At 34.4% G+C, this 24,482-nt stretch overlaps 5 protein-coding genes and 1 pseudogene across 5 annotated transcripts; 5 read left to right on the top strand and 1 right to left on the bottom strand.

Annotated features, from left to right (window-relative positions):
- The first annotated feature begins 5,011 nt into the window (after positions 1 to 5,011).
- Positions 5,012 to 7,278, top strand: LOC9317853 (transcription initiation factor IIB-1). Its single transcript, XM_002881741.2, has 7 exons — positions 5,012 to 5,574; positions 5,976 to 6,000; positions 6,094 to 6,223; positions 6,317 to 6,447; positions 6,588 to 6,676; positions 6,756 to 6,832; positions 6,923 to 7,278. The coding sequence occupies exons 1-7, from the start codon at positions 5,222 to 5,224 to the stop codon at positions 7,054 to 7,056; spliced, it is 939 nt and encodes a 312-aa protein (XP_002881787.1). The 5' UTR covers positions 5,012 to 5,221; the 3' UTR covers positions 7,057 to 7,278.
- A 426-nt stretch (positions 7,279 to 7,704) lies between these two features.
- Positions 7,705 to 10,395, top strand: LOC9317852 (annotated as a pseudogene).
- Positions 10,396 to 10,694: 299 nt separating this feature from the next.
- LOC9317851 (nuclear pore complex protein NUP93A) lies at positions 10,695 to 15,575 on the top strand. Its single transcript, XM_021028080.1, has 15 exons — positions 10,695 to 10,871; positions 10,949 to 11,040; positions 11,194 to 11,260; positions 11,551 to 11,610; positions 11,718 to 11,807; positions 12,092 to 12,355; positions 12,605 to 12,700; positions 12,818 to 12,952; positions 13,142 to 13,195; positions 13,285 to 13,368; positions 13,486 to 13,572; positions 13,650 to 14,552; positions 14,639 to 14,820; positions 14,904 to 15,195; positions 15,283 to 15,575. Exons 1-15 carry the CDS (start codon positions 10,770 to 10,772, stop codon positions 15,358 to 15,360), a joined length of 2,586 nt encoding a protein of 861 aa, XP_020883739.1. The 5' UTR covers positions 10,695 to 10,769; the 3' UTR covers positions 15,361 to 15,575.
- A 558-nt stretch (positions 15,576 to 16,133) lies between these two features.
- Positions 16,134 to 18,884, top strand: LOC110229104. The gene is made up of 9 exons (XM_021028081.1): positions 16,134 to 16,410; positions 16,844 to 16,899; positions 16,996 to 17,137; positions 17,482 to 17,549; positions 17,767 to 17,775; positions 17,865 to 18,047; positions 18,139 to 18,269; positions 18,349 to 18,490; positions 18,568 to 18,884. The coding sequence occupies exons 3-9, from the start codon at positions 17,026 to 17,028 to the stop codon at positions 18,685 to 18,687; spliced, it is 765 nt and encodes a 254-aa protein (XP_020883740.1). The 5' UTR covers positions 16,134 to 16,410; positions 16,844 to 16,899; positions 16,996 to 17,025; the 3' UTR covers positions 18,688 to 18,884.
- Positions 18,885 to 19,868: 984 nt separating this feature from the next.
- LOC110229500 lies at positions 19,869 to 21,312 on the bottom strand. The gene has a single exon (XM_021029865.1). The coding sequence runs from the start codon at positions 20,937 to 20,939 to the stop codon at positions 19,998 to 20,000; it is 942 nt and encodes a 313-aa protein (XP_020885524.1). The 5' UTR covers positions 20,940 to 21,312; the 3' UTR covers positions 19,869 to 19,997.
- A 38-nt stretch (positions 21,313 to 21,350) lies between these two features.
- On the top strand, positions 21,351 to 22,854 carry LOC9317850. The gene is made up of 3 exons (XM_021029866.1): positions 21,351 to 21,494; positions 21,706 to 22,043; positions 22,455 to 22,854. Exons 1-3 carry the CDS (start codon positions 21,381 to 21,383, stop codon positions 22,624 to 22,626), a joined length of 624 nt encoding a protein of 207 aa, XP_020885525.1. The 5' UTR covers positions 21,351 to 21,380; the 3' UTR covers positions 22,627 to 22,854.
- Positions 22,855 to 24,482: the final 1,628 nt, after the last annotated feature.

The following is a 24,482-nucleotide window of genomic DNA, read 5'->3' as shown; positions in this document are numbered from 1 at the left end:
TAATGCCAAAAAAATTGCGGAATCATTTTTCTCGCAAAAAAAATTTTTGGCGGGAAAATTTTTTGGCGGGAAAAAATTTTACGGGAAAATTTACAAGGTATTTTAAAGGTTTTACAAGTTTTTACAAGTGTTTTTGGCGGGAAAAATTGTGGGATCACTTTTCCCGCCAAAAATATTTTGTATTTTGTGAACCTAATTTTGTTATATTTCCTTATATATTTGTAATATCTTTTATTAAAAGAAGGGTAATTTAGTCATTTTGTACATAAAAAGGGGTATTTTTAAAAATGGACAGCCAAATGGGGCATTTTTGAAAAAGGGTATTGAAAAAGGGGCATTTTTGTGAGTCTCTCAAAAATAAAATAAAGATATTTTAGACATTTTTGTGATAAAATGAGTGATAACTTATAATTATATTTAATATATTATTTTCAATTAAATATATATAATTAACAATGTTTTTTAATCTATGAATATAACATTTTGTACTATTTATTATAGATGTATAATTTATATTAATTTCATAATCTATTTTCTTAATTAATACTATTTTTATATATGAAACTAATAAAATTCAAGATATTATATTATAAAACAAGTAAAATAATAGAGATAAATAACAATACTTTTAATATATTAAACAAAAAAAATTCAAACTTAAGAAAAATAGCACAAAACATATGTATTACTAATATATCAAATAATTATTTAAAATTTAGACGCCCAAAATTTGCTTAATATTGATGGGCTAAAAGCCTAAAACAAATGCCTTTTATTTACTTTTACAGGCACGTCTGCGTGTGTAGTGAAGTAAAAACTTGATTCCTGAACTAACATGATCATTCCTTAATTTGTTGAATCGCCAATAATACTTCTCAAGTTTGTGTGTGTATACCCAAATTAATTCAAGAGGAAACAAAAGCGAATGAGACCGCACTCGATTAGTTATGTTGAAGTACACAATCACATCAGGTTCATATCCACATACATTTTCTCACAAAGTAATAGATAACTAAACCAGACAAAACTAAGAACTCCCATATACATATGCCTTGTTTTTGATTATGAGCATAAAACATTCAAGAGTGACAATTAGTTCAAATAACCTAAACAAAAACACCATTATATTGTTTATATAAAATATTAATGGACAACCAAACCAGACAAAACTAAGAGCTCAGAATTTTCTCAGATACACATATTTTGTTGTTGAGGATAAACATTCAAGAGCTAAACAAAAACACTATCAAAGAGAATCAATATATTGGGGACGTTTCAGTCGCTACTAAATCGCTATAGTAAGGCTATTATTCAGATGTTCACGCAGAAGTTTCAAGCCTTCTGTGGTCCTTTGTGTCACTGTCACATCACCAGTAACACCGGCCAAGGCCTGAATATACCTCTCCAATGAAGTCATATCAAAAATCTTACGCTCATAATCAAATGCAGCCACAACCTCTTCCATACTACAATAAAACCACATTATGGATTTTAGAAGTTCATATCATAGTGTAAAAATTTTATATATCTTATAAATAAAAAAAACTAACCTTGGAAACGCGTAATCTATAGATCTCCCATCGTCCGGAATATATCCAATCAATGATATTCTAGCATTGCATTGAATTCCATATATAGCATGCCAATTAGTAAAAATATGTTATGGAATTCGAACCGCAATATCATCAAGGCATAATTCGCATTTTTTTCATTTTAGAAAGAATAGATATTATTATTTAGTTTTTGTCCAAATGTTGAATCACTGTGAATAGATGTTAAATAACCAGTCAAATAACTTTTTTTGCTAATATTCTCAATGGCGACGTTACTATTTTACATAAGTAGATTCTCTACATCGCACTTGTCATGCACATTACTATTTGGAGCCTAAATATGATACTTTTTTTTATTTGATCAACTTTTAGCTTATTTCAAACATATTTTTATCAAATACTTAATCCTATAACTTTTTATACTAATTTACTCTAATCATATATATATACTAGATTTTAACCCGCGGTACACCGCGGGATGATTTAATTTTAAAGTTAGTATAAAAATATTTTGTAAATTGTATCTCCTTATAACATATTTATTTATATTATAGTTTACAATTGTTATTAAGTAACGGTATACCACGAGTCCACGAGATAATTATTAATAAACTGAGGATTTAACCCGTATTAAAGCGGTATATAAATATTGATTCAAATTCGTCTGCCATATAAATCATTTCTGAAATATAACCCGTTCCGTAATTTCTTAACCCGTCATGTGATTTGTATTAAAAAAAAGGATTAAATCCGTATTGAAGCGGCGGATTAATGATATTTTAATCTTTTTATTATTGTTGATTCAAAAACCCGTCCCGCCAAACCCATCCCGCCAAAAAACTCATTTATTTTATTAATGTTCTTATTTATGATATGATTCTGAATCATTATCTAAATATTTTAATCGATGTAGAACGTTGAACACACATTTTCGTCAATTGGATAATATATGTCCGTTTTTAAAATTTCGAATCACAGTATATGCAGAAAAAAATTGTTTTTTTTTACTTTATATATTATATGATGATTCAAAACAGTTAAAAACAAATCAAACAAAGATGATAGGAGAATCATAATTATAAATCTTAATCAAATCTTCTAAAAATCTAAATTATTAAATATGGAATATCCGGTGTATGAGTTGGGTTAAATATAACCCGACCCAACAAATTTTTTGTGAAGGAATTTTTAAAATGGGTCGGATATCCGATATACCCGAAAGCTTTTTTACCCACCCGTCACAAAAAGTGCTGCGATTATACTAGTATAGATATATAAGCATGATCCTAAGACTAAACCCTAAATAGTGTATTGGTGAGTTTTGCTTTGAGATAAAATAAAGTAATTAAAATATGACTACGTAATTTTCTTTTGACTTGAGGTAAATAATACATATTCCATACGATGTCAAAGAAATCTCTTTCTTTAGTTTTCGTAGCAAACGGATTTATGAATACCTGCTTGGCTGCTTGTTATAAACGATATCCAATGCTTTTTTTTTATCCAACGCTATTTATCCACACAAGTACGTACACAACATGATAGGCATACCTTTTCAACAATTTTTTTTTTTTTTTTTGAAATATGTATCATCGAATCTCATTGATCTACTCCAGACACTGAACGTTGTAATTTAAAATTATAGTCTAAATTAACTCTTGTATACTGTAAGAACAATTCATACCCTTGTATCATTCAATCATATTTACCTCCACAATGACTATTATGAAAAGTCCAAACAATTGCTACATTAAACAAATATAGTCTTTCACCAGGCTAATTAACCCATCCCCTATTCTTAAACGTACAAAAACATAAGGGGAAATAAAAGAAAAAAGACGTACAAAAACATTCACCCTTATTAATTTGACTTTGAATTCTTATTACTATAATCTTATATTTATTGTAGTTGTATTATTCATCTCCGGTTGCTTTGTGTTAAGACTTCATCTTACCATAACCCGATGCAACCATGCACACATATTTTTGTCCAAACACAACGAGGAAGTAATATCATCTTTTTTTTGTTCTTAAACCAAGAGTAATACTATGATACTATCATCTTTTCAGATTTACTTAATTTCTTATTTTCTCACATGCTACTCAAAAAATTGTGAATGGTGGCGCGCGGATTTGCCATTAAGGCATTAACCGTAGGAGGAAGGACACAGTCTATCTTTTTGTCATAGTGGTCACCTAGTTTGGCATGCGAAAACATTTCAATGTTTTGGTAAATGAAAATCATCATGGAGATAGCTGATACAATGTCAGCAGCAAGCAATTTGAATAATCTACAATGTAATATTACTTTCTTATATGTATTATCCAAATTGCTTTAATTTTTTCAAAAGTATCTTTACAATTTCGCATTGTAAAGATTTACATCTAATAAAAAACGAATCTGTGATATTTGATGTTTAGGTGTAATAAAGTAATAACATTAATTAGACAGAAATATGTTTTAATGTGAATTATATATAAAGTAATATCTTCCTACCAAAAATATAATATATAAAGTAATATCTTAAATATAAAAGACTCTGGGTTTGATTGGCAAGTGCTTTAGAGTCTTTACAAAGCAAAAAAATTTCTAAAGATTTGAAATACATCCAATCAAGCTTTAGAAGCTTTGACTTTCCTTTTTTTTCTCACAGACAAAATATTTCCTTAATTCATTTTTTTGGCTGTAGAAAGCCTTTTTTTCTAAAGCACATAATTTTTAACTTTCCAAAATTTTAAATTCCACAGCCAAAATACTACAGCACTAAAATCTACAGCCACAACAAATAAACCTACAGTCATATTTTTACAGCAAAAAATGTAAAGTTACAGCTGTTACCAATCAGGCCCTTTATTCATAAATGTAAATTATCCTGAGTAGGATTTTGTTTAACAAAATAAATAATTGAACTCACATAATATGGAAATAAATCCAAAGCATTCATTTTATTTATTTTTAGTTAAAGTTGTTTATTGATAAAGTTGTTGATTCAAACCTTTCATATTTCATTTAACTATATAGTATAAATTACCAGTTTTGTCTCACGTACAAATGTTTAGCTATTTGAGGAATAAAATTACCCAAAATTTGGTTTCTGCATTTTGATTGTATATTGAACCAAGTTCAAAAAGGTGACCCAAATGTCGATAACAATAGTACAATGCCAAGTTTATATCTGTACCTATATCCAAACACTCCTAAAATCTTCCAACTAAATTCCAACACATGCGACCGGTATGACTTCCCTAACAAGTCACTTGTTTCTTTTTCCTCTGTCCTCCTAAAACGGACAAGCAATTAAAAAAAAAAAAAAAACGTCAATCGCTGGAGAAAATTAATCCACCGTCCGATTGATTATTAATAGGTCCCACTAAAACCAACGATCCAGATCTTATCTTCACCGTGCACCGCCCTACAGCGTAATTCTCCCCAATCTCTCTGTCTATAAAACCGGAAACCAAACCTACGGATTCTCTACTTCTCCACATAAGTTACATCTCTCGTGTTTTGTTTTCTTTGTCTCCGATTTTTCGCGACGAAGAAGAAGACGAGAGAGCTAGAGAGAGAAGTAGAAAAATCGAAGGATTCTGTAACCGATTTTAAGATCTCAATTTTAGGGTTGTTGATTTTTTTTCTGGGTTAAATTTTTAGGGTTTTCTTTGAAATCATGTCGGATGCGTATTGTACTGATTGTAAAAAGGAGACGGAGCTGGTGGTCGATCACTCAGCCGGAGATACCCTTTGCTCCGAGTGTGGTTTGGTTTTGGAATCTCACTCCATTGATGAGACCTCTGAGTGGCGTACCTTCGCTAATGAATCATCCAACAGCGATCCCAATCGTGTCGGTGGTCCAACCAATCCGCTTCTCGCCGATAGTGCTCTCACCACTGTCATCGCTAAGCCCAATGGTTCCTCCGGTGATTTCCTGTCTTCTTCTCTCGGGAGGTGGCAGAATCGTAACTCCAATTCCGATCGTGGTTTGATTCAAGCGTTTAAAACCATTGCTACCATGTCTGAAAGGTAGTGCCATTTTGAGATCTCACCTTCTCTGAGATTGGATTGGAACCTTATAAAGAATTGAAACGTTTAGATCATATGACCCTTAATCCTCTTGGAGATTGATTTTGTATGGACTTGTATTTGGGATCTTGTTAACGGATCTACCTCTTGCATACTCGTTTGTGAAACCACATTGTCAATTACAAAACAAAAGGAGGTTCCTTTTTAATCTTTCATTGAGAGTTCTTTCTTTCCTTGTACTTTCATGCGTTTAGCTCGCGTTGTGTTTGTCTGTTGAATTAGCTGCTGCTGTTGGTTTAGAGTGTTTGTTTACGTTACCAGATTTATGTTCTGCTGTGTGTGCACATTGTGATGCTTGTGATAATAGAGAATGAATACTCACTTGTTGGTATTTGTTCCAGGTTGGGACTTGTTGCGACAATCAAGGTAAGCCAGTGTATATGTTTGTGGAACGTATATGTTAGGATGTGCTAGTGGAGCATTTCATTTATAGCTTTGGTGGCTTTTTGTGATTTGTAGGATCGGGCTAATGAGATATATAAGAGGCTGGAGGATCAAAAGACAACCAGGGGAAGAAATCAGGATGCACTCTATGCAGCCTGCCTGTACATTGCCTGTCGCCAAGAGGACAAGCCACGAACCATTAAGGGTACTTTTCAAAGATTTCTCATTTGAGAGAGTCTTGTTACCTCTTGATATCGCTTTGACATAAGTCAATCAAACTCCTGAACCTTGTGAATAGAAATATGCGTTATTGCCAATGGTGCGACAAAGAAGGAAATTGGCCGAGCAAAAGACTACATTGTTAAGACATTGGGACTGGATCCTGGTCAGTCTGTGGAACTAGGCACAATACACGCTGGTGATTTCATGGTGAGTTTGTCTAAAGCTATATAAAATTTGTTGCTGATACCAGAACCTAGGGTGTGCTTTTAATTATGTTATGAAACAGTTGATTTTGTTGGCTGCATTGACTATGTAGTTTCATAACTCTGTACTTGATGATATTGCAGAGAAGGTTCTGCTCCAACCTTGGAATGTCTAACCATGCGGTTAAAGCTGCTCAGGAAGCTGTGCAAAAATCTGAGGAATTTGATATAAGGTACATTTCAATTATATCCCTAAGTTGGGAACAAGATAGACACAGGAGAACTTAGAGATGTTTATTTGGGATATTGCAGGAGGAGTCCTATATCAATAGCAGCAGTAGTTATCTACATCATAACCCAGCTTTCTGATGACAAGAAGACTCTCAAAGGTCTTTTTTTTTTCAATTTGTTGGGGGCACATTTATTCGAGTAAAGAGTTGGAAACAAATCTTAAGACTGATCAATATTTTGGGGTGCAGATATATCGACAGCGACAGGAGTAGCAGAAGGGACAATAAGAAATTCATACAAAGACTTGTACCCACATCTGGCAAAGATAGCACCAAGTTGGTATGCTAAGGAAGAGGATCTTAAAAACCTGTCAAGTCCTTGAAGTTGTTTCTTGATTCTTCTATATGCAATAGAGAACTATCTATCTATCTATAAATCTATATTGAGGAAGATACAAAGCAATTGTTCTCTCTCTAGTAGAGGCTTTTGTTTTTTTTTCAAATCTTTCTTGGAGTCCTTTGCTAAGATTCTTGTAATGGCGTTAAAAACTTGAAAAAAAAGATTATTATTATTTTTATAGTAAGAAGGTATTTCTTTTCTCACTCTTACTGCCCCCATACGATACTTTTTTCTCGATAAGAGCATGATTATCCATAGTGTCTTAGAAATAAATCTTAGGAATATTTAAGTAATATATTTGTAAAATATGGTTCTTAACTATTTTTTTGTTGCTTACCTAAGAAACCCTCTTAGCAATAATGGTTTAGTTGGGATTTAATTTTAATCATTTATTGCTAAGATCCAACTTAAGAAAACTTTAAGAACCTGCCTTTAATCATGGTCTAAAAGTTCTTACATGTTACATTTTTAATTTTTTTTTTTACATGATACATCTTTAAAAAACGAGCTAAATTCTAAAAAAGGCATCCTTTTTTTTTTTTTTTATATTACACACAGTAAAAGAAAAGGAAAATATCCTTTAAAACCTTTGTTTAATTAGGGTTTCTATCTCTTTATATATTTACGAGCTCTTTTACATTCTTTTTTTCTTCATCTAGATCTTCTCCCTTCAACTTTTGTAATCTCTCCAAAACGTATCTCATGACTCATGTCTCTAAATTTTCAATATGATTTAAATCTTTGCTCAATGATTAGCTTATTTTTATTGTTATTTAGTATTTTATACTCAAATTCTCTTTTATGTTGAGATTTATGGATGACTTTCTTTATAGTATTAATCTATGAGTATTTTTATTACTATTGTTATCGCCTTTTCCATACTGTCCCCGTATCCATAAATTATAAATATGCCGTTTTCCGTTTCCGTCCCCATCCCCGTTTCTCGTACCCGTACCCTTATCCGTCGCAGTCCAGCATAGAATCAGAGAGATCAATCATCATCAAAAGCATCACCGGTACCTCCTTCGTTAAGAAATTCGACAAAATATCTATGTCTCGGCTTGTCAACCAGTCGTCTGTTGATGAAAATATTGCAATCTATTTGCAATATGGGTTATTGGTCAGAAGATTCAACAACAATATCAAAATAAATTGATATATAGCGATGCCGCTATTGCTTTGGAGATTCAGCAAGACGAAGGTAAATAAATCATTATAGGTTTTAGTTTTCAATAGCAAAATATTTTATGATATCTTTGTTAATAATTAATTAATTGTGGGATTTTTGTCATATAACGAAAACCACCTCGATTTTGTATTAAAATTTTACAGAAGCTTGTGTGTACTCTTGCTTACATGATGAAGGATTGGCAAGAACGTTGCAAGACTTGGAGGGTAATATATCTTATTATGCTTTTACATACTTTAATTTGTTCTACGTTTAAAATCACTATACACATCAAAGAGTCTATCATCATTATAATGTACCAATTTTGAGGTTTATTTTTCCTTTTAGTACTATAGCTAAGTGTGGAAGTTTCAACTCTAATGTTTTCCGGATGATGGAAACTCTGATTAACATAGTTTAGAGCAAAAAAAATAATAAAAAAATAATCGTTTTTTATGTTTTTGTACAAATAAACTAATACATACATATTCCAAAATCATGAATTACGGACCTATAAATCGTTTAATGGTATTTCAAATTTTATTTGTTTTGTAGGTAAACTGCAGCCCTCTCTAAGCGATGATGAAATACTTGCTAGATATTTGCAAGAACAAGATGAATGTAAGTTTCTTATTTTTTCACCAAATGCCTTAGTTTCATAATTCTCACTGACTTGATCAATAATTTAGTCATTTACCAATTGTACAATGTTTTACTGTATTATCATACCTAGCGGCAAATAATACGGACAATGATATCCAAGAAACCCATCACCGTCAGTACCAACCCATGCAAGGTATATATTAAATATCGAATTCGTAAATAGAATTACATCAAGTTACTTAGTTTTTTTCTACTTGTTCACAAAGAAAAAAGTGCAAGCATGATTGTATTGTATTTCGACAAAAATATTTTCTCATGACTTAGTTTGTTACTTTTTTTTATATAACTTTGTTCGACACTTTTTTACGCTAACACTTTTATATTTCCTTCAATCTGCAGTAAATCGTTCAAACATACCTCAACGTGATGCCCTATCGGTAATTAATTACTCAGAAAAACTTACATAGTTTTTTTTTTTAATTGGGTATAGCTAGGGACTCTACATATATAAATCAACGAGTATATCTATATTTTCATTAAATTTATGGTTTTATGTTTAACCAAAAAATATTTTCTAAATTTTTCTTAACCTTGGGAATTGTCACATATTATTGTAGTAAATTGATTATTGGTTGAAAAAACTTTTTGCTTTGGATTATAATTTAGACTAGTAAAGCCTTTTTTCACTACGACGGTGGTGAGAACTTCTCGGATCATTATACGCATAGTCGTAGTCCTTCAAATATCTCCCACAATCCTCCCGATAATGAGAACATTGATCCCGCAAGTATGACGTATGAGGTATGTACCGTGCGAACTCAACATTTTCATATATATATGGTTTATGATCCCGAAAATAAATCTTATATATCAATGTTGTTTTCTTTTGATTTGGGTTAATAGGAAATATCTGAATTAGAAGACTCCATTGGAGATTTCAGTAAAGGATTATCGCAAAAAATGATCTCTCGATTGCGGACTCATAAGTATGGTATTCAAACCAAAACTTGGTGCTGTTGGCTTAAGAAAAAAAAGTTTGTTGCCGATGATTCTCAGTAAGATAATTTTACTGTATCTTTCATGTTGGTTAAAAAGTTTTTGTCCCTCATTTGGATTTTTGCTTCGTTACTTATAAACCAAATTAATTAAGTTATTGCTTTCAAATATAAGTGTTGGTTTAGAGCATGAATCTAATTGGGTGTGGATAATATTGTAGGTGTTCAATATGCCTAGTGGAGTATGCAAAGGGAGATAAGATTACAACTTTGCCATGTAAACATGTTTACCATAAGGATTGCATTTCACGATGGCTGAAACAAAACAAGGTATGAACATAAATTCAGTCTAAATGTTTATTTACCATGTGTTGTGTAATGTACAAAACACATTCTCATTTAAGTATTTATTCTAAGGGAATCAATTTAATATGTATTATTTTTATATTTTTTCAGGTATGCTGCGTTTGCAAAGCCGTGGTTTATCCATAATAATACTAAATCTTGTCGGGACAATTTATAATGTTCGGTTTAGACTTTTATTAAAAGTTCTCGTCCAATCATTCACCTATAACTTACCATTAAGTTAGATGAAAACTTGTGCCTATGCATAAGTTTATATAATCAAATATGTGAGGAGGTTTTATTGATTTCAAAACTTTAATTATTAAAAAGGTGTGATTTTTGATTTTTTAAAACAAAAACAAAACAAAAAATTCTCTTTTAAATACAAGAAAATTAATTTACAAAATTTACACATATGAAAACCAGAAATATCGATAGCAATCTCTATAGGTGAATGATTGGACGAGTAAAAAGTAAAAACAAAAAAAAGAAAATATTAAGAAAAAAGGTTTGAATCCCCCGAGAGAGAGAGAGAGAGAACCCGAACCCTCTCTTTGCTTCTTCTCCGACTGACTGCGAAAATCAATGGCGAACGACCAAGAGATGAGTGGTTGGACTGATCTTCTCCATTCTTCGTCGAAGCTTCTTGAGCAAGCTGCTCCTTCTTCTCAGTTTCCTCCTCTTCAGGTTCTTCCGCTTTCCGCTGCTTTTGAGGTTCAACATTTAAGAACAGTTCGATTGATTTGTGTATGTGTCTCTATCAGAGAAATTTAGATCAATTGGAAGCGTTATCGAAGAAGCTCAAGGCTAAAACCCTAAGGAACGAAGCTCCTTCTCAGTCTATTGCTGCCACTAGGTTATTCCCAATAATCGAGTGCTAGCTATTTTGGGTGGCAAAATGAAACAATTGAAATGTCTTGATTTCATTGCTCAACTTTCAAATGGAAGTAGCTAGTTCCCAAGAGCAAGCGTTGATTCTCTTGTCTTTATTGTTTCTTGGACATTGCAGACTACTCGCACGGGAGGGAATCAATGCAGAGCAACTAGCTCGTGATCTTAAATCTTTTGAGCTCAAGGTCACATTTTTCTTATTCTATATTTCATCTGAGCTGATTCTGCTTATAATGTGCTTCAAGGATTACTTTGTGTATTGGTGTGTTTTGCTTCGAGATAAGAAAGTACAATATGTGAGTAAGTAGTTTTTCTTTTTAGTTGAGATGAAACATACTTTTCATAAAGGAATCTGCTTCATCTTGGAGTCCCACCTTTGTATGCTTACACATATCTCAGCTTGTAGTCTGCTTTTCAAGTGTGATTATTCTTTGTACCATTATGTGATGTTTTCTTTTTCTAATTCTCTTTAAAGACAACATTTGAGGATGTGTTCCCTGCTGAGGCGACGAGCGTTGAAGAATACCTGCAACAGGTACTTCTATTTCTCCAAGGTTTACTATCTATATTATCAATATAAATTGATTGTCTTGGCGATGATTGGCCGTTATGATGTGTATTGTTTTTTTTTTTTTGCTTTAGGTTCATGAAATGGCTATAGTATCAGCTATACAGGAAGCCCAAAAGGATAATGTTCGAAGCTTTAATGACTACATGATGAAAGTGCTGGAGGTTTGTATTCTGGCTATCCATATTTCCACTTTAATTTTATCTGTTACTTCTTTTTCCTCCTAGCCTTTTATTTCTTCTCATTATGCATTTGCATGTAAAGATTGATAAGTCACTGTGTGATACAGAGGCACATATTTTGTTTTCCTACTTAAAAGTTGTCAATTGTACATTTGTACTATGTTTTTATCTTTTGAAAGAAACTTTTCATGGATGTGGATGGTTTGCTAAGTGATAGATTAGAAGGATATGGATGCTAAATATTGAATGTGAATTTGACTTGACAGGAGGATTGGAGAAAAGAAAAACGTGACTTCCTTCAGAGCCTCAGCAGAATATCAATGCTACCTAAAACAAATATGATTGATACAAGCAGAGAGGCTCATGCTGGTCAACTAGTGCCGGTGGCCTCGAGTCCTCGAGTATCCTCAACACCAGGCAAAGAACTCGTGGCTCTGGCTAACATACCCATTCATGAGAAAAAAGCATATGTCTATGGAGAGGTTGTGAAGAAACTTAACTCTTCAAGAGAACGAGGCTTGCCATTTAGAGTATGGATTCCTATACCTTGTCTTGAAACTTAGTACTGGTTCACTTTACTTGAATTACTGTTGATACTTGTAGCTGAAAAATATTCATTTTCCTTAACTACTTTTAGAAGTCTAGCTAGAATTGTTATAACTTTTTGTTCGGTATGCACTCTACCTTTCATGCAGCAGCCATTAAAACTGGCTACCCTCATATTAATTGTTTGGGTGTGCTTTCTAGTTTCTACTGATCGCATTTTTACTTTTGTATAGCCTGCTATGTGTTTTAAGGAAGCTTATGATACTCTTGGTGCTGAGGTTACTCGTGGAAAATCAGTCAACATGCAGAAAATATGGCAGCTTGTTCAGGTAATCTTTTGACTGGAGACTATATCTTCCAGCCAACCACCCTCGTAAGGATTGTTCTTATCTTTCTACCTTTATTATTTTCATGCAAATGACTGATTGTTGACAAAAAATTTCCAGGCAATAACAGGTGAAGATTCAGCAGTTCGACAGGGTGTTTCGAAGAGGATGGCCCTCGCGATAGGTGCAAGACATCATTTACAACATGGGCATGAGAAATTTATAATGGACACAATTCAAAGTCACCCTACCCAGGTATCCATTTCTCTCTCGTTTATTATTTTTTGTTTACTTAGTAATAACAGCTAAGACATGTATGTCTGATTACCCTCTTCCTCAAATGGTTGGGTGCTGTCTGAAAGGGTTCCATGATCTTCCAATCCTATTTCAAGAGTGTTGGTAATCATTTTGACATGTTTCTTGCTTTCTTAATTCCTGTTCTAGGCTGCTCTTGGTGGATCTGTTGGAAATTTGCAAAGAATTCGTGCTTTCCTTCGGGTTAGTGTCCCAGATTTAAAAGAGTACACACGGAAAATGTTCATAGGGCTGTTTAGCTTTCTTATTCTCATGTTATCTGTACTGTGCAGATTCGTTTGAGAGACTATGGAGTTTTAGATTTTGATTCAACTGATGCTCGTAGGCAGCCTCCTGTTGATACTACTTGGCAACAGGTTTTTTGGATTATTTCCCTCTTGCTTTGAATTTTAAACTTTTTCATGACCATATGATTGAGATATAGAGATTTACACTGTGGGCCTGAATAAGTTATATCTTTCTCTTAAACCCAGATATATTTTTGCTTGCGAACTGGGTATTATGAGGAGGCTAGGGAAATCGCTCGGGCAACGCGGTCATCTCAGCAATTTGCACCACTGGTAGGTTTACTTTAGATCTTGATATATCATACAAGCCTTTTGGAATCAGCTCTTTCTTATATTTCCGTTTTTGGCAGCTTACCGAGTGGATTACCACAGATGGTATGGTGGCTGCAGAGTCTGCAGCTATTGCATCAGAAGAATGTGAGAAAATGCTAAGGATGGGTGATCGGTTGGGTCGAACCGCTTATGACAAGAAAAAACTCCTACTCTACACTATCATTTCTGGTTCCCGTAGGCAAGTTGAGCGCATACTGAGGGATCTATCTACACTCTTTAACACAATTGAAGATTTCTTATGGTTCAAATTGTCATGCATAAGAGACGTCACTGGTGTATCTTCATCTCTGGTCCTGAATGATGGCCTTGCGCCTTACAGTTTGGATGATCTTCAGGCTTATCTCAATAAATTCGAGCCTTCATACTACACGAAGAATGGAAAAGACCCCTTAGTATATCCATATGTTTTGCTTCTCAGCATTCAGTTGCTACCGGCTATCATGCACTTATCTAAAGAAGCAGGAGACGGAGGGTATAATATTGATGCTATTCACATAGCTATTTCTTTGGTGGACCATTCCGTTTTATCTGAAGGCTCTGGGACTGGCCACAAACTAAGTGTGATGGATTCTAACGCTGAGGCATCTAGCATGATTAGGCAATATGGGTCAATGTTCCTGCATCACGGAGATCTCCAAATGACGGTAGAGTATTATGCACAAGCTGCTGCTGCTGTAGGTGGGGGACAATTAGCTTGGTCTGGAAGAAGTAATGTGGATCAACAGAGGCAGAGAAACTTAATGCTGAAGCAGCTACTAACTGAGATTCTGCTTCGAGAAAGAGGTATTTACTTTTTGCTTGGAGCAAGAGGTTCTGGTGAAGAAGGTCAGCTTGGAAGATTTTTCCCTGATTCTAGATTGAGACAACAGTTCTTGGTCGAAGCTGCACATCAATGTCAAGAAGCTGGATTATATGACAAAGTAAGTAACTTCTCATCTAACATTGTTTCACTGCATAGTAAGTCTGTCTTTTGATAAAGCTTTCACCATGTTTTCCATCTTCTCAGTCCATAGAGATACAGAAGAGGGTGGGTGCATTTGCGGCTGCCTTGGAGACTATAAACAAGTGTCTATCTGAAGCCATCTGTTCTCTTGCCCGTGGAAGGTTGGATGGTGAAAGCAGAACATCAGGGCTTATTCTCGCAGGGAACGATATTCTTGAGACTTACAAATATTACCCTGAAGTCAGGTATATAATTGAAAGCTAGAAATCTACTTTGCCTTAAGTTGAAAATGTGCTCAAGGTGTTTGCTTTTATTCTGCCACTGACAGTCTCCAGGAAAGAGAGCGAGTGATGGAACAAGAAACCATACTAAGAGAGCTTGAGGCAATACTATCGATCCACAAGTTGGGTAGATTAGGCAATCATCTGGATGCTTTAAGGGAAATTGCAAAACTTCCATTCCTTCATCTTGATCCAAGAGTGCCCGATGCAACCGCTGATGTGTTCCAGAGCGCATCTCCTTACTTCCAGGCTTGTGTCCCGGACCTGCTCAAAGTTGCTCTAACGTGTCTGGACAATGTACCTGACACTGATGGGTCGATCCGTGCCATGAGATCCAAGGTACATAAATGAACAAAAACATAAAGTTTGGTTGAATGAATCTATTACAAAAGTCATGAAACTTGAGCCTCTGATTGCTTTGCGCAGATTGCTGGGTTTCTTGCAAGCAACACGCACCGGAACTGGCCTCGTGACTTGTACGAGAAGGTGGCTCGAAGCTTTTGAATATTTTTTGGGCTTATCATCGCCCAAGTTCTCAAATCTCGACCGTGATTCTGTTGACTTTTTGACGAGGATCCGAAGCTTTCATCTCTTGCGTATAAAATGAAATACATTAATCTAGGTGAAACATGTAATATTGCAGAGAGATTGGTTTTATAGAATTTGTTGTTTTTGTGTGAGTTATGATATAGTGGATTTTGATAAGAAATTGTTGTTTATTTTCTTATATCTAAAATTATATAATATCAATTCAAATTAATTATTTTTTGTCATTTTTATTGAAAGTTACTGATGCAGAATCGAATTTAAAGAGATCTGAAGAAAATGATAAATTTTTGCATGGCATGAAAAGAGTTTCTCTCATGAAGTTTTCCAACTCAGAGGGCTTTCAAAAGCAATTCCCCAATGGAATATCTAGCAAAAATTTATCTTTTGCTTCAGATCCCACTAACGATTTTTTATTTTTTTTCCATTTTGTTTCCCCATTTTGGCTCATATATATATATATGCGTTTTGTGATATACTTCCAGGAGAATGAATGGTGAGGGTATCAACGGTGTGAGTTTCGCCGAGCTGCGGTTACTTGAAACTCAGTTAAGCCAGGGCGTGCTCAGCGTGAATGACCAACTAGCGAAGGTAAAAAAGAACACTTGTCATTTCTCCTCAAATCATATTCTTGCAACAATTTGTTTTTTTTTTTTTTAACTATTTACAGAAGACATTAAAGCTGGAGGAAGATGAAAGACTTCTCATGCAGGTAAAAAAAGATTTATGCAACCTCTGTTTTTATCCTTTCCAATATGGAAAAGAGAAACCTCTGAGACACCACAGGTCTAAGTTGATTTTGCAATCTTTCTTTTTGTATTTCGATTTCTATCTCGGAAGAAGTTCAAAGTTTTATCTCTCTCTTTTCCCAATCAAGGAGGCAGGGGAAGGGGAAGATGTGTGGAGAGAAAGGATTTGTCAAAATAGGAGTGTGAATATTACCCATCAATTGGCTTTATCAAAGCAAAGAAAACTTTGGAGGAACTTGGCCAGGAAATTCCGGATCAGGTAATCCCAGATAATTATCTTTGTGCAAAGAGTTTGATTTTCTAGGTTTCTGAATTATGTCTTAGGTCACACTGAGACATGGAGCCTGTTGTTTACGAGTTATTAACCGCAGAATCTCTGAGTTTGCAATCTTTCTTTGACTATCTTGGCTTAGCTATTATCATTTCCAGCAGAAGAAGATGAGTCCTTCATGTCTCAGTGTTACCTTAGCTATGTTAAGTTTTTATTAGTCTTGGTGCAGCATCAGCATATATAGCTCATAAACTTGTGAAATGGATAAATTGCTTGCTGTTGATCATTTCATTGAACCAGCTGTTATTGAAAACAAGCCTGATATCTTTTGGTTGTGTTATGGATACAGTTGTCAAGGAATCAGAAAACATGACCATAATCATTGCGTTTCTTTTTTCTCACAATACTTCCGTTCTTGCAGCTGCATAACATCAAGTCCATGAAGATAGAAATCGAGAGAATACGGCTTTTGAACGAGTATTGACTCATTTAACATTTCTCACTTTTCTTACTCTCCAAAGTTCCCTGCCTGCCTTTTCACTGCAGTTCATATATGTTTATGCTTGTACGTAGGAGAATGAGTGGTAGAGAGCTCGATGGTTTATGCTACTTCCAACTGATGATACTTCAAAGGGAGATAAATTATGGTTTGGTCAATGTGAAGGGCCGGGAAGTGAGAAAAAAACTGGAAGAACATGCAAAGCGGTTCGAAGATGTATGTAAATTAAGATTTATCCATGTGTTCTATATATATATCTCTTCTTCTTTTCTCACATATATATTTTCTTGTTCACCAAAATCAAGGGATCATCATCAATCTCTCAGGCAAAATTGCAAAAAAGAAAAAGAAAAAAAAACTTATGGAAATTTCTATAATCGCAAAGGAGAAATTTACTTATTTTTCTTTTTTGGTTTTAAGGGTTCGGCTTGTCTCTGTGTCTGTATCAAACTAGGTTTCTCCCTCTTTCGTCTGATTATCTCAAATCGCAGTCTCTTTCTTTTGATTTTATTTTCTGGGTATCCGATCTCAAAATTGATATGGGGCGTGAGATGAAGAAGATCAGGCGAGTAGAACTGACGAAGAAGGTGAGAGTGACCTGCAATTTCTGCGACTCCTCCGGCAGCAGGTAAACTTTCTAGGGTTTTGTTGCTGAATCAGTTCTTAGGTCATTCGGATATGGAATTCTAGGGGTTTGTTGCTGAATCAATCAGTTCTTAGGTCATAAATTTTCGTTTCCTAATCTGATTTTGAGAATAATCTACGAGATCCTCAAGCTCTAGGTTCTAGGTTTTTTTAGTATGTTGGTCTAACCAACTTCTTCTGGGCCACACGGACAAGATCAGAACGCATTGGTATGTACCCACACCCTGTGACTTGTGTTACTGTCTGTATATGTATTTTCTGTTTTTGCTCACATGTCGTTTTCACAATGCTTCTCCAGTCTCCGTCTATGGAGAGCGAACTCAAGAGATTACGGCTTCTGAACAGGAGATTGACCGGTAAGGATCTCGACGGTCTGAGTTTCGCCGAGCTGCAGTTACTTGAATCCCAGTTGAAGGATGTCTACCACCTCGTGCAGAATCTAAAAGTGGTGAAGAAAGACGATGAATTGCTGAGCAGACAGGTACAAATTTGCCATGTTTTCATTCTTTGAGGCTTTCTGTTCTCGAACAATTGTTTTCCCTCTTTATTCACAGTTTTTACAATTTTTGCAGCTGAAAGGAGCAGTGGTCAAGGATGGCTTCAGGACTGGTAGCACGTGCTCTTCCCCAATGCAGAGGGAATTCGAGAGAAGAAGCTCGGAATCCATGCAGAGCGAATTTGAGAGACTGTGGCTTATGAATGAGTAAGGACTCGTTTTTTCACATTTTTTTCCCATTTCTTCACTTTGACTGACCTGACCTGACCCTTATTCTTTCTCTCAGGAGAATGTGTGGCAGAGATCTCCAGGCCATGACGTTTTTCGAGCTGCTCCTTCTCGAAGGTCGCCTACTCGATTCCATGAACAGTATCAGTGCTCATATTCTTGGACCAAGAATGGACGAAATGGCTTGGCAGTTCAAACAGGTAGTTATATCTGTCCTCCTATCTAGTTAAATCATCTAAATCGTTTCTCATTCTTTCTTTGTTTTTCATATGGCAAGGATGATCGCCAGATTTCTCTGCGGATTAGATCGCACGTCTCGCGTCTTTCCGTGTCAAGAAAGCTCAGGAGACTCCCAATCTGTCTTCACCGGAAGAAGACCATGCCGTGGATCCGCTAGACATGTCTCTATCTGCCTTAAATTTTGTGATACAATTCAGAGAGTTCTTATTGTCTCTCTTATCTCCTTCTGCTTTTGTGACCGAGAAATTAGGATTTTGGCCAAGTTAAAATATGTACATTCTAACAAAAACCTTTATTTTACCGTTTACAACAAACTATGAATGAATTAAACGGATCTCATCATCTTCTTCATTATCATCATTGGATGGATCCATATTCCATAAGCATATATGATTATTAGGGATAATATTATCCCACATTGGAAGCCCATATTCTAATATGGTATCAGAGCCCGATCCGTACATGTCCAAAGTGTAAAGAGCAAAGATAAGATTCGAACCTTGCACCTACAATAGTCACTAAACCACACGTAACCAACTGAGCTGAAATTTTAGATATTTCGTAGAGGGCCGCAAGCAGATGCTTCATCTGCCTGTCCCTAAAACCGGCTCTGAATTCCGACATTTCCTCCCGATTTAGGTAACCCCAAAAGCCCTAACTTCTTTTACACTTTTATTATGTCTCGAGAGGAAGTCTAAGATGTAACGATAATCTCTATTCGCATGCAGGTTCTTGGGGATAGATTAGTCATCGGAAGAGCATACCAGAGATCATGACGATCTCCTAATTATTATGGAAATAAGTTTATAAGTACAAACTTTGTAAAACTTTTCAATGCTACAAATAACAATACAAGATAGTATACAGTGGTATACCTCCTAATTATTGATATAATTCTATGACATGATATGTATGGACTTAGTCTTATATATATATATATATATATATATATATATATATATAAAACTGGGGATGTTTTTAACATCCATTCAGGTTAATCCTCTTTAACAAAGTTTCAATCTAACATTTAACTCTTGCAGTATAGTATATACTAGCTGTAATATAATCTTGTACAAGACTAACATAACAAATAGTTACATTAAACCCAAAAAAATAAATAATAACAAATAGATTGAAACGTATATATCATTCTATGTCTTTTTTTTTGGGTGAAGATGGACCAACTCAGAAGGCTTTCAAAAACAATTCCCTAATTATCTAGCAACATAGCAAGTGTTACCCATTTTTCTTTTTTTCTTTCTGTTAAAAAGTGTACCCACTTTCTTGCGTCATCTTGACACTACTACTTTTCATGTGAACTTACTATCTACAATGAGGATAAATATAGAAGTAAATGTTTGAGTTTTACCATTTCATCATCACACCCAAAAATAACTCATCTTTAAGCAATAGTATCATTTACATTTACTTCATCTTGCCTCTGTTTTTTCCTTGTTGTTTCAAATGTCAAGTGTCTGATGTCTTCTTACTCTGTCTCCTACTAACCAAACAACAGAATTGTGTAATTACATAAACACAGATCAACAGAAGAAGAGAACCATACACAAAAACCCTAAACAAGATGGGCTCTTCAGCAGGAGACATAACCGCCAAGTACACACAATCTCGTATAAGAACAAGCAATGCCAATCCTTCCACTGCATTTTTAATCACCAAAACTCTCTTCTTCTTTCCTTCTTCTTTGCATAACTTGCTTATAATCCTCAAAATCAAAACACCAACCACCAAGAACGTTGTACTAGACCATCCTCGGTACGTGACAATCTTCCCTCCCACTATTAATGGCTCTTTCCTGCATATACAAGACTTGCAGACTCCAGAGAAAGTTGACGTGACCAGAGCATCAAATCCTGTATAGTAGGGGAGAATCACAGCGTCTAAGTAAAGACTAGCGTGGAGGATTCCCGAGATAGTAGAGGCTTCGAAGAAGACAAAGCTCGCTTCTTTTTCAATATTGTTCTCGAACATAAGCACCGAGAGTTGAACAAGCTGTACTATAGCAGGTCCAAAGATGGAAATTGGGAAAAGGGTGTTGATCCTTTGACCTTTTGCAAGGATCAAGATGATCAAAGGAAGAGAGATTGGACCAGAAGGAAGTAAGTACCTCTTTGCTTTATCATCATCATCATCATCATCATTAGCATCTTCTCTTCTTCTTCTTGATATAATTACCTTCCTTAAGACAACAATTAGCGTCGTCAAGTAAAGAACCGTGATGAAGAAGAAAACCAGAACATCAGTGATTTGAGGGTAGTCGCCGGCGTAGATGCTGTCGCAGAAGTAGTGGAAAGGGCAGTTAATAGGATCAAGTGTGTCCTCGAATTGCCATTTTGTGCATTTGAAAAATGTTTTCTTTCGATCAGAATCCATTTCCCATTCTGAGTTCATAATTTTGGTTATTGTTTTGATCTATATGATTTTTTGGTTTCCTTAGAAGCTACACATATAGTGTGTGTGACATCATATCATATGGTTGATTCCCTTTCATTGTCTGGTTCTAGATGCTTGAACTGCAGACTATAAAATGGATAATGAAACTCTATCTGAAATCTGAATTCTATCTTCATTTAAAATGTATAAGAGAGAAGCCTTGATCTCTAAGGGAAATAAAAGTTTGGTGGGCTGATGGATGATTGGTATTGTACTATTGTGTAAATTACTACTAATTGTTAATTGAATAATTACGTATGTAACTGTTTAAATTCCGGTCGACTGAAATTGCTAGGGAAATACTGTGAACCGAACAAAACCGAACCGGACCACGTTTTAGTCTACTACTTTTGTTTTTGTGTTCCGATAGAAGCAAATTTTTTTGGGGAAAGAGTCGAGATGAGGAAGCTGAATCCGCTTCTGAAACGAGGCTTGAAAGCTGTCGAAAATGGTGATTTGGTGAAGATCCTCCAAACTGAAATTCGTCACGAAATCTCCCATCCTCGTTTCCTGGTAAATTGTTGCTCTCGGTAATCTCTCAATTGAGTTATAAATCAATGGTGCTCAACATTAGTTTGATTAGACTTTTGTCAGTTTCAATTTCATGTTTCTGGATTGATGAACATTATAGTGGTTTACCAGAGTAGCGAATTTGAAGATGTTGGATCACATAAACCCTAGGATTTTAAGTACATTTTTATAGCTTTATGATTTTGCTTTGCAGGGCGTTGAGACCGGTTCTCTAGGAGATTTCAAATTGGATTGGGATTCTCCGGAAAGCCAAGATATTGTTCTGAAGAGACAGTTTGTTTCAGGCGAGGAGGTTGTGGTCTCGGCTTTATTGCAACCAGAACCTATAGAACTAGATGATGATTTAGTGTTTCCTAGGGAAGCTCTTGCCAAAGTTTGTATCAAAAAGCCTGGTCTCAGCTCTATCTTGCAGTTTCATTGCCGGGTTTACGAAACAGGATCTGGATCTTCTGATTTTGACGTTGAGAAAGCGCGCTTTATCCGCTCTTTGGTTTCTGCTTCTTCTTCGACTTATAGAGATAATTTTCTCAGGTGAATCATCATATCCTCCCTGGTAGATTGAGCTCTTATCTATCTCTGAGAATTTTAGTTACTTTATATTGAGCTCATAACACTTGTGACTAGCATTTCAAACTTACACATTCATCTAGTGGCATTTTCAGTTTAACAACTAGGCTGAATCTTCTTAATTACTTCATCAAACCTCAAAGCATTGGTATACTTTTGCCTCTTGGAGTAGTTGTTCTATATATCGAGAAGAATCAGACTATTATAGTGAATTTGGAGAATGCTATTATTGATTATTGTAGCTGATATCTTTTTCCTCCATTCGTAATCGCTGCTTATATTTGTTGTTACCAAAATTGTAAAAAGGTTAAGTGGTTCATGTGTCTGAATATGTTTGATTTCAATGACTGATGTTTTTTTTTTTTGTATCTTTAGGCCAATAGATTTCAAACTGGGGCATGAACTACGGCATTATCTAATATCCAAGGGAATCAGTGAAGGCCTAACCAATTTCATCGTGTGTCACCTGAACAAGAAGGAGCAGGATCAGTACGTTAACTGGTTACGCAGGCTTGAATCAACAATGTCACATTCTCCAAAGCCGTGAGTGTTTACTCCATAAGCTCATTTCTTTTCACCTTCTTTTTGTTGGAATTTTTCTTGCAAAGGTAAAATGGCTTAGGAGTAGCATTATTAGCTAAGAGAGTCCTTGCAATGGATGTTTTGAAGGAATATTTATAGACATGTTAACTGTTTATATTTCCAACAAATGGGACCCTAAATCGTATGCTTTTGAATTTTCAAGCAAGCTTGGTTTGAGCTTTGATCTTTCGCAGATGATTAGCCCTGAGATAATAGTAATAGGCCTCTACATAACCACTCTCATTCATGTATATGTTTTTCTAAATCAATACTTGATCGTAATACAAATATAAACTGAGAAAAATCTGACAGTTTCACATAATTAAGGTTTTGATGACATGTACACACCAATAATGTCTTTTGGTCTTTTTTCCAAAAATGCCTAAAAATAAGAAAAAAGGAATAGAAAAGTCTTTACGAACAAAAAAAAGGCAAATGAGAGAACAAAAATTCGGAGCAGGGCAGCGTCAAGTGGTCTGATTCCTCCACGATTCAAAGTTGGGGCGGCGCATCTCTCCCCTTCTAGTGGGATTTATATCCAAATGTGATTAGTTTTAGACTGCCGAATCTTTGACAATTTGTAATTTGTTTATCTGCTGTGCAACGGAAAGTCCAAACATGATATAATTAAAGGGAAATTCACATTTTTAACCTTCAAATTGTCACTGGGTAGCACTTTAAACCTCGAAAGAATTCCACTAATATTATAAACCATCAAAATAATTTTACTAATACTTTAAACCTCAAAACTAGTTTTCATGTTTACATTGCTATAAAATATGATAGAATTAGTATAAATTAATATTAATTTATTTCGTTTAATTTAATTTTTAATTAATTTATTATTTATTATGATTTTACGATTATTAAGAAAAGTAAAAAAAAAAAAAAGTAGATTCCTATGATACGGAGAATGCTTCGTTTTCTGACTAAACTTTGACATTCTTTGGTTTTTATTATTCTATTTAAGCTTCTATTGTACCTTATTTTATACATTATTTGGTTTTTATTATTATACTTTAATTTTTTGTTGTGCTTAAGTCTATAGTTTCAAAGGTTTAATTTTGAAATTTCATGGTCGATAAAAAATGTGAAGTTTTTTTTTTTTGTCTTTTTTAGATTTTTATTAATTTTAATAAATAATAAAAATAATTTAAATTTCAATGAAATTAAATAAATATATATTAAACAAATAGAAATTAATTTTTCCATCATTTTTTTTATGGCGGGACAAAAAGAAAAGGTAGTTTGAAGGTTTAAAGTGTTAGTAAAATTATTTTGATGGTTTATAGTGTTAGTGAAATTCTTTCGAGGTTTAAAGTGTTACCCAGTAATACTTTGAAAGTTAGAAATGTGAATTTCTCTATAATTAAATATGTATATAACCAGGACCGGCCCATAGGTAAAGCCCATGAAGCAAGGGCTTTAGGCATCAAATAATTATAAGTAGTTTTAAGGGCATCAATTTTTAAAATATTATTATGGTCTAGTGGTTAGATTGAAGTATTTTGTTGTACAGCTCACGGTTTCGAATCTCATACATGTTAAAACTTGTATTTTTTTTTTTATAACAGCTTTTGTTAATGGGCCAAAAATTTTTTTGCTTTAGTCACTCAAATAGTTTGGGCCGGCCCTGTATATAACCAGCCAAAGTATAAATCACTTAACACTAAAAACTTGTTAGTAGAAGTATATTTGTACTTGTATGTGTTTAATTTTTCTCGATTTATATATTGTTTAATATAAATATAAATAAATGTCTTATTTAGTTTTTGTTTATAATTTTGTAATTTTTAGTTTTATATATATATTTTATATAAC

The sequence above is a fragment of the Arabidopsis lyrata genome, assembly GCF_000004255.2.
Source record: "Arabidopsis lyrata subsp. lyrata unplaced genomic scaffold ARALYscaffold_4, whole genome shotgun sequence".
Taxonomy (NCBI): domain Eukaryota; kingdom Viridiplantae; phylum Streptophyta; class Magnoliopsida; order Brassicales; family Brassicaceae; genus Arabidopsis; species Arabidopsis lyrata.
The sequence above is the reverse complement of the archived record's forward strand: the minus strand, read 5'-3'. Positions and strand labels throughout refer to the sequence as shown.